Consider the following 23,360-nt stretch of genomic DNA (forward strand, 5'->3'; position numbering starts at 1 on the left):
TGCATGTGCTAGGTATTGAACTTAGGGCACATTAAGCACACAGTTTATCCCTGAGCCACATAAGTGCCAAAGCATTTTAATATCTGAATCAATTCTAATTTGTATCAAGTAGGAATGTCTTGAAACATCTTGTGCTATTATTTATAACTACCTTAAACATCATACTTGCAGAACTTTATGAAAATATTTGGATTAAAATATAAATTCCAGCCAGGCATGGTGGCACATGTGTGTAACCCTAGCACTCAGGAGGCTGAGGCAGGAGAATCACTGCAAGATCAAGACCGGCCTGGGCTACAAAATGAGTTCAAGGTCAGTCTGAACTGCATAGTGAAATCCTGTCTCAAAAAGATAAATACACAAATACATTTCATGACAAGATGGATTTAGTTAGACCCCAAATGCCTACAACATTTGCTGGTACAGAGCTGGTGACAAATGTTTGCTAATTCTTTGTTTTATTTTTTTGACAGAGGGTCTTGCCATATATTTCAGGCTAGCCTTGAACCTGTGGTGAACCTCCTGCTACAGCCTCTCAAGTAAAGGAATTACAAACAAGCACCTTCATGACCAGCTAATCTAGTTAACTCCTGAATGAAAAAATCATGTCAAAGAAGGGAGTGTTCTATACAAGAATCACTACTCTAAATTCAAACTTTTGACTTCTCAAGAATGGTTCGTGTTATAGTATTTCAAATTTGATAAATTCCTAATCTTACAGAACTTTATTTTATTACATGTGTCAACAACAATTGTGCATGATCTTTTCATAATTTCTATTTTTAAATCTTTGTTAGAAGACTACTGGGTTATAAAAAAAACTTTCTATATAGACCACTACACCACTGATAATGAGGAATCTAAACTATGGCTCTGGTCTTGTGACATTTTAAACCAATTCTGCATTTGCAAAATAGACCCCCCTCCCATCACAATTACCACAGCCTCATTCTTTTAACTCTGACAATTAACTTAAACATTCTTTACACAACCAGAATTTCCTGAGATGAAACCAGCAAGCCATTTTAGATGCTGATACTGAATCTTCTTGCCTCTTTTATCGTCTATGCTGATGTCAAATGAATATTGAATTCCACAGAAAATGAATCCTGCAATTTTTTCATGCTCACAATTTCGCCTTCCAAAATATGTAGCAGTATAACAGATTTATATAAGATACTGAAAGCACAGAAATCTTTCAGGGTAATTATTATAATCTCACCCAAACTAATAGCCAGAAATCCAGAAAAAGTATTACTAGTAATATTCCTTAACTGATCTAAAATTAATTAAAATCAGGCTGGGGATTTAGCTCAGTGGCATAAGCACCTGCCTGGCAAGTGTGAGGTCCTGAGTTCAATCCCCAGCCCCCCCCCCCCAAATCTATAAAATTAATTAAAATTTAAAACTTCAATATATGTTCAAAATATTTTGTTGTCCAAAATGGCCTATGATGTTCCAAATCTAAAAGAGGACAAAGCTATATCTATAATGATGTTCACTCAATCCAAATATTGAATGCTGGCCTGGCAGTCATGTGAATATTTTCTGACAACTTCGTTCTTTGGTTACAAAAATACCTCATCTGTTTACACTCAGATGTGTATGATTTCAGAGGTTTAACCTTTAGCATCCGGTGGAACATTTCCTACCATGTTTGGTTTTGAAAACAGCAACTGGCATGACATCAAAATTCTTTCTTAAATTATAGGTACTCTGCACTCTTCCTTTACTTTCCAAATTTTCTGTTTTTTGGCATTCTTTTTAATTAGAAAATAAAATTAGTATAAAAACCTCCAATCTCCTGCATATGCCATTACTCATTTTGTAATGAGTACCAAAATAGCTTTCTCCTCAACCAACTTAAATTCCTTCAGCGTAAAATGTAAATGGCAAAAGACCTAAGTGAAACTAGAGCTCTTGAGATAATTTTGAATTGTGATTTTAAAAATCTTTACTCCGAAAAAGAAATTGTCAATTCTTCCTAAATATTCGTAGTTAATGGACATATATGCTCCCAGGGTTATTTTTAAAACCTCTGGTCTCTATAATTAAAGTCTGCACTAGCTCCCTATTACTTAGGAACTCACAGGGGCTACAACATAAAAACTGAATGGTCAAGGATTAAGAGTGATTAAATGGGGAAGAAGGACAGGATGACGGTACACACTGAAATGTAAGACACTGATACATGCATATCATTCTAAGCTATATTCTAAGACTTACTTATAAGGAATGAAACTATTCTCCCATTAATAAAAATAATTCTCTTTTACATTTGCTTACACAATATGTGGCTTGAAAAACTTCCATTTTTCTTATTATAAAGCTTATTTTATATTTTTATTTCTAATTCTGAATTATAAAAACCATGTTTTATATTTTTAGTTTTAAAAAGTCAAATATATAAAATTACATCTTCTTTTAAAAAATGACATTCAATTAAATGGGTAATACATGCATAGTGAGATCTCTAAAACTATTAAATATAAACATACATAAACCAAGAGAAATTAGAATTTTTTGCTTTAAATTACCACCAATACCTAAACTCTAAAACTCATAGTGACAATACACAAATGACACTAAAAATATAAAACCAAAAACACTGAATAATACTTGTGTCTACATACTTTAAAAGAGATGCATCAAGGCATTGGCACACGGGCACAATTGCCACCGCACGCTGGTTTTTATCTCTGAAATGTTCACCATCACTGAATCAGGCTACCACACAAGTGTCTTTGCTACTCTTTTCAGTGATGCTACTGAGAAAAATAAGGACTAAAAGGAAAGAAAGAAGAGTATAAAAGCCAATCGCTGGAAGATAGGTGTATTATCTTCCTTCTGAATACTACATTGTCCTGCGGAAATGGGAGGGCAGAATGTTAAGTAGTAAAACTAGCTATGAAAAATACAGAAGCAATGGTTAAAAATTCAAGGCAATAGGTTAAAAATTCGAGGCAAAGGAGACTACAAAAGGAAAACTTAAGGGTACTGAAAACCAAGCAGGTGGAAATTTAAAGGCATTTTCTTCTTTCAAGTAATCTATTTCCTTTAAAATGCAGTCTCAATGAGGCAATTTATAAAACTTCAGGAAAGCTAAATACAGAAATCAAAGAGTACTAAATTCTCCTAAGAAATGAGAGGTGAAATATTAAAGTAAAACTATAAAAAGAATACCTTATCTCAAGAAAACTCAAAGCTCTTGAGTACCCTGACCTTAAAGATAACAGAAATTGTATCAGGGGTCATGAGCAATACAATTAGGGATTAAAAATCAGAACAGTAAAGAAATTAAACATTAAGTGAGACGAAGTCCTACTTTGCCACTCATTGTAACTATTCTCGATTTAAGTCAGTCTTAAAGGAGACTCATGTTAGATCTGGCTGTCTTGTGTCCCACTGCAGACCAATAAACACTGTTTTCTTACTGTTCCTGCCTCCTCTCCCTGCTGTCTGATATACTTCTCAAGGGGAAAGATTCTTATGTACAGACTACCGGCACCTGACAGTGTCCACCTGCTTAGGTTTTTCTACTTCAGACAGACACGTGGGTAGTCAGAAAGAGCCTTCATACCCATCACTGTCCTGTGATTATTACTACTAAAGCTGCTAAATTGTATGCGGCCAAGATCATGGTGAAGTTTCAAAACCATCCCCATATAAAGTGCTGAAATTTCTAAAGCATTTACAATGAGAAAAAAACAAAACAAAACAAAAAAAAAAAAAAAAACAAAAAAACGAACCCATGAGCAAGCCCATTCCTAATTAGTAAAACACTGTACTTACTTTGGGATAATCCAATTCAAAGAATGTCTCCAAGTTGTTGATTAGATTAGGGTCCACCCCTTTCAGGGGCTTCAGAAGTGACACACCAGGGAGCTTGCTATATGGCTGTTTGTCTGTTGCCTTCTTGTTGAGGTGTAATCGGCTGCAAAGCAAATAACATAAATTATTGCTAAAGAATATCTTAATGCTCTATCAAAAGAAAGCACATACAATCTATCAATAAATTGCTATGCTGCACTGTAAATTGAGATTTTTTTTTAAGCTGACATCTTTCCAAAGCAGATGACCTGAAAATGAAAAGAAGCAACACCAAGTAAAGCTTTCACTTTAGGAAAACCACAACTAAGCAGAATGAATGTTCCAACAAATATCAGAACTTAGATGTGCTCTCTGTTTATCATCTATTGCTGTGGTTGATGCTTCAAAACAAAGCCAGACACAGAGAAGGGATCTCATCTCACAGTGAAGAAATAAATGACAGCATTAGCCCACATTATTACTGCCCTTCCTGTCGAACTGCCATCCGATGATCAAATAACTATAAAAATAGGTAAAATAAAATCCTTATTTATACCAGAAAAATAGAGAAGGATGAGAATGTTTGAGCAAATCCTATAATAAACAGTCCAGATAATATACAATTAAAAATGCAAAGCAACCTGCACAAAAGCAAGAAAATGGGATTACTAAAAACTCCCCATATTCAAAAGCAAAAACAGGCAAGAGTAAGAACAGAGGGAAGTTTCAAGCAAGGAAAAAAAAAAACCCACAAGGAAAATGTCTATTAACAACATGAAGATATCAGTGTCAGCAGTTCAGAGAAGTTGGCCACGGTTCTCAGTGCTGAAACATTTCATGTTGCTACGGCACGGAGTTCCACGAAGAAAACCCTGCCAATCAGAGAAAGAGACAGTGCCCCAATTAACATCAGGCTGTCAAAACAAGAGACGCCATTCAGCCGAATGGCAAGATTTCTGAAGAAGGTCACTAAAGACTTCCTCTCTGGTTCTCATAACCACATTGTAAGTACTCATCATAATCAAAGCTCCAAGTATTCAACAGGAATTAGATGGCAGAACAATCATGGATCCATCTGCAAGATGTTTTAAAACACACGTTTTCCTACATTTTAATATCTTGAAATCAATGGCATCTTATAATCACTGCCAGCCAGATGGCAATCCTGACAGTACCAGGAAAACTAATCAAAAAGCCCTTTTTTTACAAAATAAAAAACCAAAACCCAAAAAACCAACCATCCAACCTAACCCACCCCACTAGTATCCATGCATTATGGATTCAAGGAACCGCTCTATGAATTTATGAAGCACTTCTCAAAGCACACCAGTGCCATCACCTCGCTCAACCAGCTGCAGGTTCACACCCAGTTAATTACGGGTGTGCAGCAGTCAACACTGTTTCCAGTGTTCCCACAGAAACATTTTTACAGCAACATTATCTACAATGGAAAAATTTTAAATTGACAAATTTGGCATAGCAGTGCTACCCAAGAACAGCTCCTCGCTGGTCTGCGGTGAGAAGACCCATAAAAAGAGGGAAGTTTTACAATAATCTGACAATATCGTGATACCCAAACACATGACCATCAGTATATTTTTTCCACAGTTATCAGTCTATGGCAGATTAGAAAATTTTAAGCAACTAATTCTTGGCCACAAGTAGTTTGGAAAATATTGAATCTACAGAGTTCACCTAGAGGGCTACACAGAGACAAAATGATTGTCTAAAACTTAAATGGCCACAAAAATGATCACTCTCCAATTTCTATCAAAACAGCAGGCCAGGTATCTGGAGAAACCTGTAGGACATCTAGGTTGCTGGTGGGAAAACATGTGGGACACAGTTAACTGACTGAACTAGCACTAGGTTCACATGGTTAAAAATCACTAAAAATATAAAGAAGTTCTCATAAAAGCTGCCACTCACCTCTACCTACCTCCCATCCACCTAATTCTAATGACAGGATTATTAACATGTTCATGAAGGGGCCATAATTTGTATGTCTCACTGCCTGGCAGCTATGATTTGAATTTGAAATTTCCAGTTGGCTAGAACCATCAGTGATACATGTATGACTGTCCATTGGGTGGTTTATACCACTTCTCAGGAGGTTTATGAGTATAATGCAAAGAAAGACGTGATTTTAGCAGATCAAATGTCATCACGTGACAGTTCCTTAAGGAAAACACTGAAATGGTACAAGATCAATAAAAGTGACCAGATCTATTTGTACCACCAGTGACACAAGCTGCACAATGGGACAGTTATGCATGTACCACAGCATGTGTTCCAGTCTGTGGGAACACATTAATTTCCTTACCTATCTTTCCAGAGATATTTTTAAATAGATACAAGTCCAAACATACACACAAACACATATACAAGACAGTGAATAGATATACATATATCTATACAGCACTATCTTCTCTCTTATAATTCAAATATGTTAGAGCATGTTTTAAATACATGGCTGAGGTGTTAGGAAAACAATTTGTGAAGCCCGCAGCATCAGAAATAAGAAACTCCACTGAGAGTGAATGCTGGAGCTGACGCTTGCCTCAGGGCCATCTGTTGACCCCAGGCCTAGAGATGCAGACAAACCATGCACAAGAAAATAGGAAATATGTTCTAAGGGCTTTATATAAACCAAATCCCTGAATGCAAAGCAGGACAATCCTTGCACTCAGGAGCGTAGGGTTGCTGCTGATCTTACACTCAGTCCTGAGGGTTGTACAGTAAGAGAAAGCCTCCCTGGAAAACACTTCCTCCATGTGGGTGTAGGGACCAGAGTGCACAGTAATTGCGTTGCCTGAACAAAACTCAAGAGGACAGGAGAAGCCATCACTTATCATCATGAATACATGACAAGAACCACACAATGTCTAGAAATAGAAATGCAAGCCAGATTTCCAGAGAGAGTGAAAGGTAAAGACGGAAGTCATGGAACAATTTAAGGTATGAATGATAGGAAAAAGAGTCTACAATTTCAAGAATTTTCATCTATTTGGCACTATTATGTGATCATTAATGCTGAGAAATTGTCTCAAAACACACAAAGTGTGGACCAACTTACAGAGAAACCCAGCCCACTAGTAATTCCATAGAATTAGGCAAGCTTTAGATTAAAAACAATGAAGAGTATCAATCATCTAAACTGCACTAGTTTCACAGCTTTAAATTTGGTAGGGTTTGGAGTGCATTCTATTTCCTTTCTCCTTTATTAAGATGTTTTACTTTAAATAATTTAGATGTACCTTCTATCCTCCTAAAACTCTTCATCTCAAGAATGCAATATGTTATCATAGATTCATTCTGATTCCTCAAACAATGAAGCTTCAGGATGAAGAGAACTGGCATTACATCTGAAATTTCTACTCAAAATTAGAAGCCAGATTATACTCAAAGGCCTTCTAAGTCTCATTTGTAACTCTCCTCTGTCTCTGTCTCAATTTTCTCATTTTCCTTGCATACTTTAAGAGGTATGTATGCTTGGAGGTATACTCTCTAGGATAGTGACAGCAAACCCAAACTTCAACCCAAAACCCACTTATTTATTGCAAAATGCCAACACTGCTATTAAACCTGAACACTGAGGTTTCAGTGTAGAAAAAACAACTCATATATTAACATCTTTAGTCTTAAAAGAAAAACAATACCCATGCACAACACAGGTTCACCACCACTGTCCTCCGATGTGAGATCTTCCAAATGTGACTGACGGCCCATTTGCAGCCCATCTGCATGATGTCTCAAGTGGTCTCAATGGTGGTGGAGTCCTCTGGGTCCTACAAAGTTTATGGTTTCAATCCAGTTCTTAGTGTTCGTCAGTTAAGTGTTTTTTACATTAATTAAGTAGACAGTATGAAGTTAAGTCTCTACATGTTGCACGCAAAGGATTTCTCATGGATTTCCACAAGATTTCTCAGGAAATCATCTACTCCAACACTAGAGCAGACAGCTAACTTGTGTTTTGCCAGGATCCTGGTTCTATCCGTTTCTCAGTTCTTGGTTCTGCACTGAGAACACAGTTCTACTCTTCTATCATGCATTTTGCTAGCAGCTGCCTTGACCTTTTTGTTGATGTGTAACATATATACTGTAAAGCCACATATGAAACAAAACTATTACTGGAATTCCAAATGCCTAGCATGTCCCCTTGTATTTACTCCTATTTACTACTTTCCTCTTGGCTAATCACTACCCTACCTGCTAACGCCACAGACTAGTTTTGCTAGTTTCAAATTCTATGAAAATGTAATCCCACTGGATACACCCTTTTGCAGTTGGCTTCTTTTAAATTATGTTAGTGAGTCATCCATGCTGCTACATTTGGTTAGTTTTATTCTTTTATAGTTTTATTCTTCCCAATAAAGTACAATGTTTCTTGTCAATATATCACATTTTACTTTCTGTTGAGAGTTGGGTTGTTTCAGTTTGATGCTATTACAAATAACTGTCCTTACACAAGTATTAAAAACAGTGGTCTCCCACCCCTTAAACCTTTAACTTTCGGAAAGATGAACAAACAAAAAAATGAAATTACTCTACCTGGAAAAGAAGATCAGACAAAACAACAATAAACAAAAGCTTGGGAACATGAAACATTAAGGAGGACAGTGATTCCTGAGACATGGAAAACAAAGGAGGTGGGTGTTACAGTCACCCCAGTTTGTAGCTTTGAGACCACTTCCAGGTGTTGGGGCAACCAGGCAGAGGGGATGGAGTTAAGTACACAAAAATGTTTGTATGACACACTGTCAGGCACGCAAAGAACTGGGAAAATAAAAACAATGACAGAATACAGTTAGTTGAAATGAACTTAGAAATGTTGCTGGGGGGGTGTTTTAAAAAGAATTAAGATGTATTATATACATGCGCATACATTACACAATGAACATGATCCTTATGTACCACAAAGGTGTGCCACTAGAAAAAGAAACGGGATTAGAATAAGCAGCCCAGACTGACTCACTGCTCTGCATTCACTCTTCATCTCTGGACCATGGAGATTTTTTTTACCTTGTTTTCAAACTCTGTATTGTCACCACAGTAACTCCATGTATTTAGAATGGGGCAGGTGGTACCCACCTGTGCACAGGCTACTTTCCACTTGAAATAACTCAGGTCCTAGCCTCTGCAAACGCAGTGTGACACAGACTGTCATCCAAGCATGTTTACAACACTTCTGCAGGAGAGAGAAAGAAGCCATCTAACTTTTGTTTAAAGGTGTTCCTTTAAGACTGTGCACTCGGGTGCCTGAGAGAAATTCTAAGTCTTCCCCTCTATAGCTGAAACAAAACCGACATTTAACAAGACCACCAGGTGACTCACAAGCACATTCAAGCTTGGGAAGCACTGCCTAACATTCTGCTATAAACTCAACCTCAGCTTTAAGCACAAGACTGAAAAGGTAGCAGCACACTTTCTGCAAGAAATACTGTGAAAAGACCAAAAAGAAACAACCGGGATTATTTTTGTAATTTTAAAAGAGAATAAAATACAAGTAGCACACCTGGAAGGCAGAAGAAAATAGTCAAAAAGTACAAAAGAAAAAAGATACACAAGCCAAAAACGTAGCAGAAGGATGCAATGGAAATGAAGAATAAGGAGAAAGGGAGAATTCAGAATTGATGGGGCTTGCCTGATTATTGGTGAGAGGGCTGGGGGCGGGGGTGGTTAAAGATGGTACACATGGACTCCCAGGTTTGGATTTGCAGGGATGTAACTCAGTGGTTACAGTACCTACTGGGAAGCACAAGGCCCTGAGTTCAAATTCCACTACAAACAAACAAACAAGCAGTAAAACTTCCAGGTTTGGATTTAAGTAACTAGCGGTACCAATTATAAAATCTGGCACAAACAGGAGACCGAAGTATAATGAGCATTGAACACTGCACTAAACTTTTACAAATTTGTTCTTAAGACACCTAGTGGAGCTAGTGGTCTGTAAGTCATTACACACAGTATAGCAATAGGTCAACTCTTAGTGATCCAGCTGCAATCTAGACTTCCGCAGTTTCTTAAGCATCTCAGATGATTATGATACTGGAGCTTGATACTGGAGATGAACTCCACTTAAAGAAACACCACAGTAGACTAAACCAGCAATGGCCCAGCAAAGCAGTGATGCAGAACTATATTCCCAGTTTTAAAAATTCTTGAATAAATGAAAAGGAAATAAACAAATAGATGCAGAGCTCAGGGGTAAGGTTAGCTTAGAGATAAAAATGGGAGCCATTCATATGCCACTGAGAGGTAGTCAAGAAAAAAAATATTATAGAACCAGTGATACATGGTTCACTGGTGACAAAGGAGACAAAGACTGAGCAATGATCAACTGTAGAAAGACAGCTGGGGTAACAATTCCGTCGACTCATGAGGATGGCTGTTCTATTTTTCAAGAGGTCAAGAAAGAACATTAAATCTAGAAAAGGTGGCAAGAAAAAAATCCACTGTTTAGTGACTTCTGAGCACTGTTGTCAGGGACAGCGCAGTTGATGGAATATAGGGGTAGACTGACTAAAAACAGGTTAAAAAGAAAATGACTATTACCTTATGAAATTCTCTATCATTTTCATTTCTCTTTAAAATTAAAAAAAAATGAATTGGAGGTGAGAAATGATAACGATAGACACTTTCACTGGTGAGGGAAAAGCCTGCAGAATGATTAGGTAAAGGGTTTTTAGTTTAATTTTGTAAGAAAACTTGAATACATAAGCTAAGGAGAAAGAGCCAGGCAAAAGCCAGGGAAAAAAAGATAATAGCAAGATAGGCTTTGCAGTGTGAAGTAGGAAGTTAAGGTAACCTGCCAAGAATATGGTAGACTGGCCAAGATTTAGTAGAGGTAATGGAGGACACAACTAAATATAGAAACAAAACACTAGCAGAGCGCACTGTAGGCTTGGCTGAGATCTGAGACCATGAATGTGTAGTAGTACTAATCCCCATGGGGTGTGATCACCCTCCATGGGACTCTGCAAGTGGAGAAGCTATAAAGTACGGGATGGATTCAGGGTAACAGGGCAGACTAATGGAGGTCCCAGCGAGGTGAGGCAAGGTGAGAGGCAGGATAATCAAGCGAGGAATGGCAGCTTCTGGGCTAACCAGAGAAGTACATTAAGGGGCTAAGTGCTGGGTCCAAGGGTGGATAAACAGCTAAGCAGTCCTCCTCAACCTAGGCTCACACCAAAAGCATCCAGGAAGTTTTGAGGAATTCCTGATACCACAGCCAATTTAGTCAGACTCAGGTGTCAGTATTGTTTTTAGCCTTCCACGGGACTCCAAACTCAAAGTGGCCTAGGAAGACTACGCTGATGCAGGACCAGAAGAAGGCAAGATGGAGACTTTTGGAGCCACCATCAGTCATGAGGCTGCAGCCTGTGAAGGACTAGCTCAGTGGTTTGAGAATGGGAAGAGTAAGAGGAAAACAGACAGGCCTTCTCCATCTCAATCCAAATGTTTCCAGTTGCCAACACTAAGACTCACAGAAAACAGAGGAATTCCCACACAGGTGCCCTATCCCTGGGGTTATTTTTAGGTGACCTCTGGCAGTCTACAGCATGGTGATTTAAGGGCATGGGCTGTGGAGCTGCATGGCTGTCTTTTCCAGTCTGCTACCTGTGTCCTTGAGCAAGTTATAAACAGTGTGCATAACAGTTCCTACCTCAGGGTAGCTCTAAGAAATACATGAGAGTAAGCCATAAAATAAATAATCAATGATAACTACTGTTTGTACCAATAAATACAAGTCCCATTCTGCTATAATTCCAAGAACATTTTCCACAAAAAGAAACTTCTGCAGACTATCATAGTTTTAAAAATGAGGTAAGATAGAAGAAATGAAGATAGGTAGAGAGAAGATGAGGGGAAAAAAACCACAAGAAGACTGCGGCTTCAGGACACAGTGAAAGCTACCCAAGGTCATCCTTATTTGTAATACCTAGGTTTACTTAGGTTTGTTTTCTTTTAGGCCATCACATCCGAAATTCCTTAAAGACAGTACAATAGTTTATAGAGAGCAGAAGCCTGACTTTAATGATTCAGAGAGGGGCAAGGTGGTGAAAGCCTGGAGTCCCAGCACTGGGAGCAGAAGTCTCAGGCATCCTGGGCTACCCAGTGAATTCAAGACCAGCCTGAATTACAGAGCTGCATTACGTAGGGAAACCTCCTTTCAAAAAACTCAAAAGAAAAAAGAAAGAGATTTAGTGTTCAAAGAATATTTTTAAGCAAAACAACTGAATCACTCATTAAAAAAATACAATGCCTGACCTGACCAAAATGGACCATCTCTTTGAAATAGCGGGGAAACCCCGCCTAAAGAGGAATGAATTGTACGGAACAACAGAAGTTAAGAGCAGGAAGAATTTATTGAAAGGAAGAAAAGCTTCTGTCAAGAGGCACAGAAGGGGGCCCAGAAGTGTGCTGCCCACCAGCTCACTTCTCCAGGGCGTTTACTGAGCAAAGGCCTCTAGGTGAGGCAGCTTCAAAGTGGGACAGAACCAAAATCTGTAAGATTACAAGGAGTGCTGCTTAGGTAACACTGATGCAATGGGAGGAGGTGGGGAATCTCAGGATGGGTGTGAGGTAGGATAAAACTATATGGGGTACCAATAAGATTACAACAGGTTAGGTAACACTGATTACACGGAGATCAAACTGAGAAGCAAGTCAAGAAACAAGATGGACAGGATCGGGGCTCTCCCAGAAGGCACAGGAAAAGGAGGTTTGTCCTCCACTCCAAACCCACTGATGCCTATTTAGAATACCAATCCCTGTTGTTCATCCCTGGGGAAGTAACCAGGTGAGCAGTCCCTCCTTTTCTACAAGTCTGGCCTTGAGTGAATGTGCTTCCAGCCATAGTTGTCTTCTGTACTCACCCCTGGGAAGCTCATCCCTGTCCACCTACAGTGTGTCTAAGTAACTTAGGTATATTTATAATACTTTCACTTATAACATGAGTCATTTTCTTTTTAGCTGTGGGTGGGTTAGTCCTCTCTTCCAGAAACAAAGAGCAAACTTCCTATACACTTATAATTTCAAAAAACTTAAATAGCTTCTTCCTTGGGGAACAACAAATGGATCACACCTGTGCAGTGGGAGGGACTAAAGCACCAGAGGCCCTGGCCTGGAGTCTTTGGCAGGGGCCATTGGGATCGCAGCAGGGAGGCCAATGACAGGAGTAAATTCCTGTTACCTAACTGGGTGGGCTGGTCAAGGACATAAAGATGAAGTCCCGGGAGGAAATCTGTATCTTTTCCTTACCCATCAAGGAGCCTGAGATGACTGACTTTCCCCGGGTGCATCCCTCAAGGATGAAGTTCTAAGGATTAGGCCTGTGCAGAAGCAAACTCCTGCTGACCAGTGGACCAGGTTCAAGGCACCTGTTGCCTTTGGGGACCACAATGGTCACGTGGGTCTGGGTGTGAAGTGTTCCAAGTAAGGAGCCACCGTCATTCAGGAGGCCATTGTCCTGGCCAAGCTCTGCACACCCCCGTGCCAAAAGGCTACTTAGGGAACAAGACTGGCAAGCAGCACACGGTCCTTTGCAAGGTGATGTGCCACGGTGGCTCTGTACATCTGACCCTTGCCCCAGAGCCACCTGACCCCTGGAAAGAGACTGTGTTCACCAAGTCTTCCTGCCAGGAATTCCCTGAGCATCTTGAGGAAACTTACACCAGAGTCTCTGTCTGGAGGACTCAAGCTCCAGCAGTAGCTACAACATAAAGGTTTTTATACAAGAAAAATAAAATGAATTAAATCTGGATGGAGGGGAGCATAAATATTCCCAGTGTCAGAAAATAATGCCCCCCATTCTCTCAGTGTCCACACTCCATGCTTGAATGTACACTTTTCTTTCCTACATAAATCTTTTCCATGACTCTTTCTGTCTAGTCCTGAAGCTTCTTTTTCTGTAGTAAATAAGTCAGTGAACTTATTCTGCATGGAGGGTAGGTCTAGGTTCCCCATTTCTGCTTTGGGGACCTCTTTGAACTTTGTTTGATAACAGAAGATGCCAGACATACTGATGACATACTCCAAGATGGAAGGGCTGAAAATTCACATATTTTAAAAGTCACTTATTGATATTCAGTCATTATGCTGATTTTTTAAAACATAAAATCAACTCTAAGAAACATTAAGAGGAGGAAACAATGATTAAAAGCCTCTGTGGTCAGAACAGAATAAAGCAAAACATGGTATAAAGTCTAATACACAGTTTAAATTGTATCCAGTATTTAGGTTCACAAATTTAAAATGACACCAAATATTTAAGATACTGTAAAGTTTTATAGTGATCCAAAAGTGTAACAACAAAGCAGGTATGAGGGAACACAAACTACTACAAATTATTATTCATTAAAAAAGTTGGTTACTATTTTTCGGATTTGGGATTTTAGCTGTGTTTTCCTTTAGACTAGTTCATGGGTTCTCAGTTGGGCAACAAGGCTTCATAGCTCCTGCTTCTCTTAATGCCCCTGTTCAGGGGAGGGGAGCCTGCAATGTTGGGATTTTAACAACATTCTTAGTTCCCCTAAGATAAAATGCCCTCTTCATTTAATTTTCAGAAATTTGATTTTATTAACTTCTCAGTGAGAATAGAGAGAATGGGCTTTACCTACATAGCTTGTTGATGGTTTTGATTTCATTTTTCAAGAGTAAAATGATACTAAAACTTCAGTGAGCAATTTGGGGAAGTTAGAAAGCACAGTAAATTTTGAATACATCAACTAATTAAATCTAGTCACTCCATTAAAAATAAAAGCAGTCAGCTTATTAAGACATCACCACCTCCAAGGCCTGCAGGAAGACAGGGTGAGAACCTCACAGTGCTTGACTGCAGGGCTGGACCTACCCCGGGCCAGCAGCAGAACAGAGAACTGGAGACACCCGGGGGTGCTTTCTCAGAGTATCTTCTGAAGTCCAAATGTTGAGGGATGAATCATAGATAAAAGGAAGAGGCCTTCAGGGTCCAGATTTTTCTGTTGTCAACTAGAAAGATATCTGTTTACGGAACACTTCAAAAAAGACTCCAGGTGACAGTAATACATATTCAGGGTTTCTGTGGGACTTTACAGCTGCTTGGTCCTAATAAACCCTAACTGCCTTTGAAATAACGGGATGGCCTGATGTTAGCTCATTTATTTATTTTTTTATTTTTTGGTACCAGGAAGGCACTTATACCACTGAGCTAAATCCCTGACCCCAGCTCATTTATTTTTATTTCCTACCATCCCAATCTCTACAGCTACTACAGTCAATTTCATCATCTTAGCTGACGTTTTAGACTCCTCTCTCCAAATCAGTGATTCCATGGTTGGTACCATTTCCAACTAATTTCCTTTACAGGTCTGTATTCTAATTTACCTTTAGTGAACGGGGAAGCATGGTGAGAAGGGACACCTGTGTCAGGTAGTGGGTGGTGCTCTTTCCCCTGCAGGTGTCGGTGTGGGGCAGCAGCCCCAGAAGCACCCTTCCTTATGTAGTTCCTCCAGCCATAAGTGAGCCCAAGAATGTCACTTAAGGATTCCAACAATGGAATATGGATTTTACAAGACCAAAGGTCACGTTGCTTAACAGCCCCAACTGTGCAGTTTTTATAGTTATGCTGTGTGCTTCATTTGAACCAATTTATCTAACTCCAGGAATTTATCTCCTCTGCTCCACATCATCAAGCTTGTTAATATTTCACATAAAATTAGGTTGATTGCCATGTCAGCAGGTCCCTACTTCACGAGACTGTGCTCTGGAAGGACACTGCTAGGTTTATAATCAGCGTGTGTCATGTCTAACATTACTGCCAGAAAACACTTAGCGTTACGAAGTGGTACTGCTTTAAAGCAGGACTCGGCAACAGTACAAAACATTCATTTTAGTACAACCCTAACTTTGTTGATCCGAGATTCCCCTAAGAGTGAAAAATAATTAGCTATACAAGAAAATAAACTAATGCTGGTGATGTGGCTTAGTGGTAGAGCACCTACCTAGGAAAACCATTTCTACTGGACAATGGATTCAGATTACAGAACATAAAAGAGTTCACCACCACAGAAACCAACCTGGAGATCTTTAAATTCTCAACAACATTGCAAACCCCACCAAAACAAACTACACACACGCACACACACACACACTGTAAGCTATTAATTACCCCCACTGTATACTAAATGAGTAGAACACATTGCTTTGCTGATAGCAACTAAGACAGAAACCTAGCAGATGATGTAGATGCACGAGATAGTGTTTAAAAACACAGAACATAGAGACATGAAATAAAAGGCAACCCTAAAGAAGGTAACCCTGTCCTCTTTTCTTAACCCTATAAATCTAGCTGTTAAAGCTGAACTTAATGTTAAAAACTGTTCTGTGCATAAAATAATATTCCACAGCTGTAGGAAAAGTGTGGACAGCTCTTCAAGATTTGCATTGTGAACTTATTCACAACAGCCCTGGGCTCTGCCTTCTCAAAGGACAGATCTGAGGGCAAGGAATATTTTATGGTAAGAGTGATAATCCCTTTGGAAAACTTTTGAGAGAAAATTCAGATTTAACAAAAAATTTGAGGGTGAACAAGTTATTGTTATTGTCCAGTTTCTATGTTAACTTACAACTGGTTGGTAACAGTGACAGAAATACATAATCCAGTTGGCCTTAATAGTTTCTTTAAAATCTATGGTCATCGAAAGTATCCCAAATTCTGACCATGCATCTCAAAACTACAATGGCCATCAATCAGAGTGAATTAACAGAAACTTTACTAAATCTCTAAAATCAATCATTCAACAAGCATTAATCGAATGTTTAGGAAGTAGACCCTAGAGATTCGAATGTAAAATGCGGCAACATCTCAACCTTCAAACTGAAGTTTACAATGTGGTAAATCCAAAGTACTACGGAAAGACTAGAAGGGCACACCTTACCTAATAGGGAACCAAGTCTAAACTGACTTGAATGCACAAAACAAGAGAAAGAAAAATGAAAAGAAAAAAGAAATAAAGGCAAGGAGAGAAAATTCTAAGGGAAGTACACTGCGTAGTCAGCCGACTGCCAGTACTTGAATGCTGCTGAAGACATGTACACGGTTCGGCTGGCCGCCCAAGGAGCTGTACAAGTCTTGAATTTTAACCTGAAGGCAGTGGGGAGTCACAGTTTACACAAAGAGAAGCCTACAGTAAGAAAAATAAACCGGAAGGGGAGCAAGATTGTAGGTAGCCACAATGGTGAGCTAAGACAGTCCTGATAATCTGTGGTAGGTAGATAACAACCCTCGAGGTGGGGAAAGAGAAGGGTAATGCATCAGTGAAACCATCACCAAATATCAATGACTTGTAATTTTCACTTTGCTCTTTAAAATTACTATATGATAGTCATATTCTGTATCTTCCAGGCACATTTCCAAGGGGTTCAATCACTCAAATGCCTCATTCATTTGTCAGAAAGTGTTCCAGCAGTGATGACCCTGACTGAATTGGCACTTGACTAAAGTCCCCACGTACAGTACCCTCAGGGCCAGAACCAGAACAGAAGTTCTCAGTTTACACTGCACTACAGCTTAGAACATTGATGCATTTATGAGTTTAAGGCAATACCACCATGAGTTAAGGTGTACCACCTGAGTATTCCAAATGCTAAAATTTAGGTTAAAAAACACTCATTTCTGCCAGGTCATTTATCTCAATTGTACTGATTCAGTGAGTATGTAACTTCCACCCAAAAGCTATGTGGCACGTGTAAAAGTTGCTACACTAGAAACATTACACATATCCTATTTCTAGAAAGCAAAAAACTCATAAAGATCACTTCAGCCAGCCAAGTGTGGCACTGATACATGCCTGTAAACCCAGCACTCTGGAAGCTGAGGCAGAAACTGAGAGTTCAAGGCCAAACTGGGCTACATAGTAAGTTCAAGATCAACCTGAACTGCACACTGAGACTCTGTCTCAAAACAAAACCAACAAACAAACAAAAATTCTAGTTGGTTTAGAAAATTAAAAATCTGGAGAATCCAGATTCTTCTGACAGGTACATATCTGCCATCTAAAATATGAAATGACTAAGCCTCAGCAAGGAGCAAAACAGCTGACATATATCAATAAGCAGAGATGATTTCAAAACATTGGACGTACAGGTTATCTAGTTAATAAGTTATCAATTTTTAAACTTGCAGGCTTATAGGAGTTGTAAGACATCGGTCAAATCAGAAAAACGTTACTTCATCAAGCAAGAACTGCTCATTCTAGTAACTGAATTCATTTTTTGCTTAATACAGGCCAAAATTGAGCTCTTTATCTCATAAGACACAATAAAACAAGTCTAAATTAAGGAGATTCCATTACACTATATTAAATATTTTAAAAATAACCTCAGTTTTTAAGTGCTTTACAGTTCTCTTCTATAATTTTATTAGAATATTTGTACACTTAACAATTTTAATAATGAAAAACTTGCAGATTGTACTCCTTAAACAGACACCCAGATACTGGTTCCATTTTTACCAGCTGGAAGCACATGCACAAATTTTCATATGAATATCACTATCTGCTTACTTTCTGTTGCTTTATTTCAGAAAATGGTTTCCATAAAACACTTATCAGAAAACATACCCTTTACTGAAACAGACTATTTAGCACTGCATTTTAATCAAAACATTGTTGCCAAAGTTTTTTAACCTTGCTTGTTAAATGATGAGTTTGACTGAAATTTTACTAAATACAGTAATGTAAAAAAGAAATATGCTTAGTTCTCCACTTGAAAATAACTAAAAGGAATCTTTATTTCAATTTTTTCAAAAAGGTAACAATTCAGACATATAGAAAACCTACAAAGTCAGGATCAGACCAGAAGGTACTTAACAAAGTTGATTTATACACAAATTAATCTATAGATTGCTTTATATTAGTTATCCATTGCGAAAAGGTATGCACATGATTCTTGTAGTTAGCAATCCTCTCTAACATGGTATAAATAGTGTTTTGTTTTCATATAACTTTTTGGGAACCTGTTACTATCAGTAAAAAACATAATGTGAAATAATTAACATAATGTTAGAAACCATAATATTAGAAATAATTATAGTACCTCTCTACAGTGCCTCAGCCAAGCTAAATGTCTGCATTATTCTTAAAATCCTAAAGTATTTTAAGAATATGTTTGGTCTTTGTCATTAAGCACACACACACTTAAAAAAAACTCAGAACTCCAGAGTTGTCTCTAGTCTGAGTGCAAACATTTCTAGATGATTATGAAATATTAGGATGTGTCAGTAATGTTAATTTTGATTAAAGAAGTATAACATTTATCATTTATCATTGTGCATATGTAATAGAAAGGGTAGAAAGAGAGTAGCATATCATAGTCTCAGGTGGAAAGAAGTCTGTTTTCTCTAGGGTCAGCTATAAGTTTAATAATTTCAAAAACAAAAGGTAAGATTACTTAAGACTCTGAAACAAAGATTCTAAAGTTAGCTTTAAATAAAAATGCACAAAAAGTAAAAATGTTTCTACAAAAGACTAAGGAGAGGTTTACCTCACCATCTAATAAAATTTTACTAATTAAAACAGAAGATACTAGTGTAGAAATAGATTTATAAAATGGTACTGCGGGGCTGCGGATTTAGCTCAGCGACATAAGCACCTGCCTTGTAAGCAGGCAGTCATGAGTTCGATTCCAGTACCGATTTAAAAAAAAAAAAATGGTACTGGAAGGCTTGGAATATACTCAAGGACAAATAAGAATTTTACAATAGAGTATTTTCAAAATAGTAGGATAATCAAGTTATTACTTGATTCATAATTTTGGGACAAGTGGCAGTTTAACAAACTAAAGTGAGGGCTCGATCTCTTTATTTACCAAAAAAGTGGGGGAGGGGTGAGTTAAAGAATACCTCAATATTAAAAGGAAACAGACTAAGCATATATAATAATTAGGAATGAGGATAAAAATTATTACAACAAAGTGGAAAAATATGAAGAAAAAAAAAAGATGTGTATACCTTAGACACATTTTTCTCCATGTTAAATATATGGGCAAAGTTGAAAGACAATAAAACAAACTGGAGGAAACACACACACACACACACACACCCTGCAACATATGACAGATAACAGAAGAATTAGCTTTGCATTAAAAACACAATTTAGCAATAGATTGCATCACAAGCAAAAGATAATGGGTACATAGTTTAAAGCCAAATGTAAGTAGCACATAAAATAAAAACAAGTGTTCAACAGTACAAGTACTCAAAGAATAACAAGAAAAAGTCTGATAGTAAGGGAAATGGGGACCATCATGCAATGTTCCTAGGACTACAATAAATGTAACATTTTTATAGGGCAGTATATATCAGAGTTTAAAAGGTACACCACTTTTGGTCTGATAATTTCTCCTTCACAGAATGAAACTTTGAGATACTTCTCAAAGATATATGCATAACAATTTATCACAAGGGCTTAAGGATGTCAGTGGTAGAGCCCTTGCCTAGAATTCCAGAGGCCCAAGGTTTTGCTCTCCAGTAGTGGGGGGGGGGGCCCCGAAAGGGGGACGAGGAGGCGGGGAGGAAGCCAGGGAGCAAGGAAGGTAGTTCAGGGCAGAGGTGTGTGATAAACACGAAAAAAACTGTAATGCCCATCAACAACAAATATTAGTATGTCATGAACTACGACAGTGTACATCTATTAAAAGTGACAAAGATGATACATTTGTTTTTGACATGAAAAACAAATGGTCCCAGGAACAGCTGCCTTGGACATCTTGTTTCTAGCACCTGGAACAGTGCCTTGCAATACACTTTTTCAGCAACCATTTATCAAATAAATGATTTTAAAAACCAGATACAAAACAACAATCATAACACGATCCTTCAACTCTGTCCCTCCTTCTTTCTCTTCTCTCCCTCCCCACACTCCCCACATTGAGAAAAGTATAATTGGGAGGAGAGTCACAAAAAGGATATCAGGGTGACATTGTTTTGGGGTGTATATTTTACCTTTCTTTTTTATTCCTCTTTGGATTTTCCTAATTTCCTCACATAGTAAACTCTTTTTTTTTGGGGGGGGGACTGGAAAAAATATCAAAAAAAATTTAAAAAACCCACACATTTAAAATGAACTCCAGAGTATGTTCAGCAGCTGCAGCTCAAAAACTCCAAAACACTAAGATCCACGATATTGAAAAGCGACATGTTCTTTCACTTCCAAAGAAACATCACTATCTTTACGATGAGCATCTTTCTTCAGTATTAAGAAGTGCCACACACTATTACTAATTACTTTAGTAATAGAGTACTCATAAGAGTATTCTCAATATTTCATAAAAGAGTATTCTTAGTGTGTTTTAGTGTCGTAAAAAAAACTTAAAAATAACTCTTTTCTTAAAAATCATCCCCTCTTTAACACAGTCTGCCTGACTCCAGTTACTAAAAACTGTTACATTTCTATTTTCAACATAAGAAACCTACTGAATCAAATCAGCAAAGTGTTCTACCAAAACCCTTCCACTTAAGGACACGGGCAGACTTCATTTTAAAGACACTTAATTGAAGGATTAAAAGTAGCCACATACCCTACACCTCTCTGTTCATCATTAGCTAGAATAAAGTTATCTGGACTTTTTTTTCCATCACTCTTCCTTTTAGAACGGAAGCTTCTTGAGGACAGGAATTCTGTCCTGTTCACCTCGGTGTCACCAGCTCAAGAACAATGAATGGCATCTAGTAGGCCTGAAGAAGTATTTGTTAAACCACGCAAAGATGTGGAGAGGAAGAAGAAAAATATCAGAGCCAGACAATAAATGAGAGACTGAAAAATCAAAGAAACCCACACCGAAATGTATACACTGACAGGTCTCAAACCCATGATGCCGGCTCCGGATTTTGATGGACATTTTTCGAGACTGACAGGTGCTTTACACCTATGTACACACACAGCTCTTCCGGAAGAAAATCTACGGAGAGCACTCTCCAGATAGCTGTTAAGCAGCCTCCAGAAGAGTGGAAACCGTCATCCTTTTATCAGAAATGTGGCCCTTGCCAATAGGAAAAATTATACACCCTACGTCTTGGCCCAGCTGAAAAACCACACGAATCCCCAATACAATCCACCATGCAAGCAGCCTTCCGCCTGACACGTAGGAGCAGCCGCCTTCCCCCGGGCTTTGCAGTCGCCTGCAACCCAGCAACCTCTTCCCTGATCACTCTCCGCTCCTCAGGACCTCGCACCCCCGCCCGAGCCAGCCCGAGGGGACCAGGGATGAGGGACACAGTCTGAGCCCGACCTCGCTCCACCCGGCCGAGCCCGGTGCCCCGCCAAGCGCAAGAGCCTCCCTGCCCGGCCGGTCCCCGAGGTCTCGCCCCTCGATCCTCGCCCCTTCCTGCCGTCCCTCACTCACGTGTAGATGATGGCCATGAAGTGCATCAGCCACAGCACCACGAAGAGGACGAACCCGAACACGGCCATTCCCTGCAGGGCCAGGTCCTGCAGCGCCATCCCCCGGCCCGGCCCACTCCGGCCGCCGCCGCGGACAGCGTTCCCGCCGGAGGAGCGCGGGGTGGGCGCCCGGTGCGGGGGTGCGGGCAGCGGGGGGAAGGTGGGAGAGGAAGGGGCGGAGGGGTGGGGACGGAAGGGGCGGGCAGGGCCTGCGCGCTCTCGCCGTCCCGGGCGCGCTCGCGGATGCGGGTGCTGCGGTGGCTCCGCGCTCCGGGCGGCCCCGGCCCCGCGCTCCGCTCGCGTCTGCAAGTGCTTCGCCGGGCCCTGGCGCCGCCGCCCGGCCTCCCCGCCGCCCGCTTCCTCGCCGCCGGGATCCGGGCAGTGCAGCTCTGCCGTCCGGCCTCGCCGCCGCAGCTCCGCGCACTAATCGAAACGGGCGGCGGGCGCCCGGACGCCTCAGCCCGCCCCGCCCCCGCCCTCCCGCCTCCGGGCCCGCGGGGCCGCCCTCCGGGGGGCGGGGCGCCCTGCGCAGCGGCGCGAGCGCGCCCCCGGGCGGCGGGTGCCGGACGCGCGCGGGTGCTGCCGCCTCCTCCGGCCCGCGGCGCCGCCGCCGCCTTCGCCCACCTCGCGCCCGAGGCGCGGCGTCCGGCTCGCTGGCCTCTCTTGCCCGCCTGACTTCGCTGCTCCCAGCAAAAGCCCCCGCTGGCTTCCTGGGCTCTCCCTGCCGCGCCGCCGGAGCCGCGTTCCCGTCGCCCGCCCGCGCGGAGCCCGACCGGCCCGGCCTCCTCCACGCCGCGTTCCCGGCCCGCGCAGCGCTCGCCCGCTGCCGGCCCTCCCCGGCTCCCGGGGTGGTGGAGCCTCGGCCGAAGCCGAGCGTCAGCGTGCATCTCCACATGCCTGGCGGATCTCTAAGCACGGTGGAGACTGTGTGTTACAGTGTCACCGAAACTCTCAACAATGTAAAGAATCGCTTGATGCGCGAATCCCAGAACACTGCATTTGATACAGTGGCTACATGTAGCTAAGAAGATGTGTTGCTACTGTTGACTACACCGAGGATGTCGAACACCAACTCATGAATAAATTTTACATTGACTACTTGTAAAAATGATAAGTTCTGGTTATGTT

General features: G+C 40.3%; 1 protein-coding gene across 1 annotated transcript in view; it reads right to left on the bottom strand.

Moving 5' to 3' along the window:
* The window catches only part of Ugcg (UDP-glucose ceramide glucosyltransferase), a 35,401-nt gene extending 13,028 nt beyond the window's left edge, over positions 1–22,373 (bottom strand). The window contains exons 1-2 of the mRNA XM_003463788.4: positions 22,195–22,373; positions 3,793–3,934 (exon numbers count right to left, since the gene is read on the bottom strand). Coding sequence (XP_003463836.2) covers positions 3,793–3,934; positions 22,195–22,292 — 240 coding nt within the window. The 5' untranslated portion in view covers positions 22,293–22,373. The remainder of the gene's footprint in view (positions 1–3,792; positions 3,935–22,194) is intronic.
* Between the last annotated feature and the right edge of the window lie 987 nt (positions 22,374–23,360).

This window comes from Cavia porcellus, unplaced genomic scaffold, assembly GCF_034190915.1.
Source record: "Cavia porcellus strain 051 isolate PalLab524CR breed Dunkin Hartley unplaced genomic scaffold, mCavPor4.1 scaffold_1, whole genome shotgun sequence".
In the NCBI taxonomy this organism is placed as follows: Eukaryota; Metazoa; Chordata; class Mammalia; order Rodentia; family Caviidae; genus Cavia; species Cavia porcellus.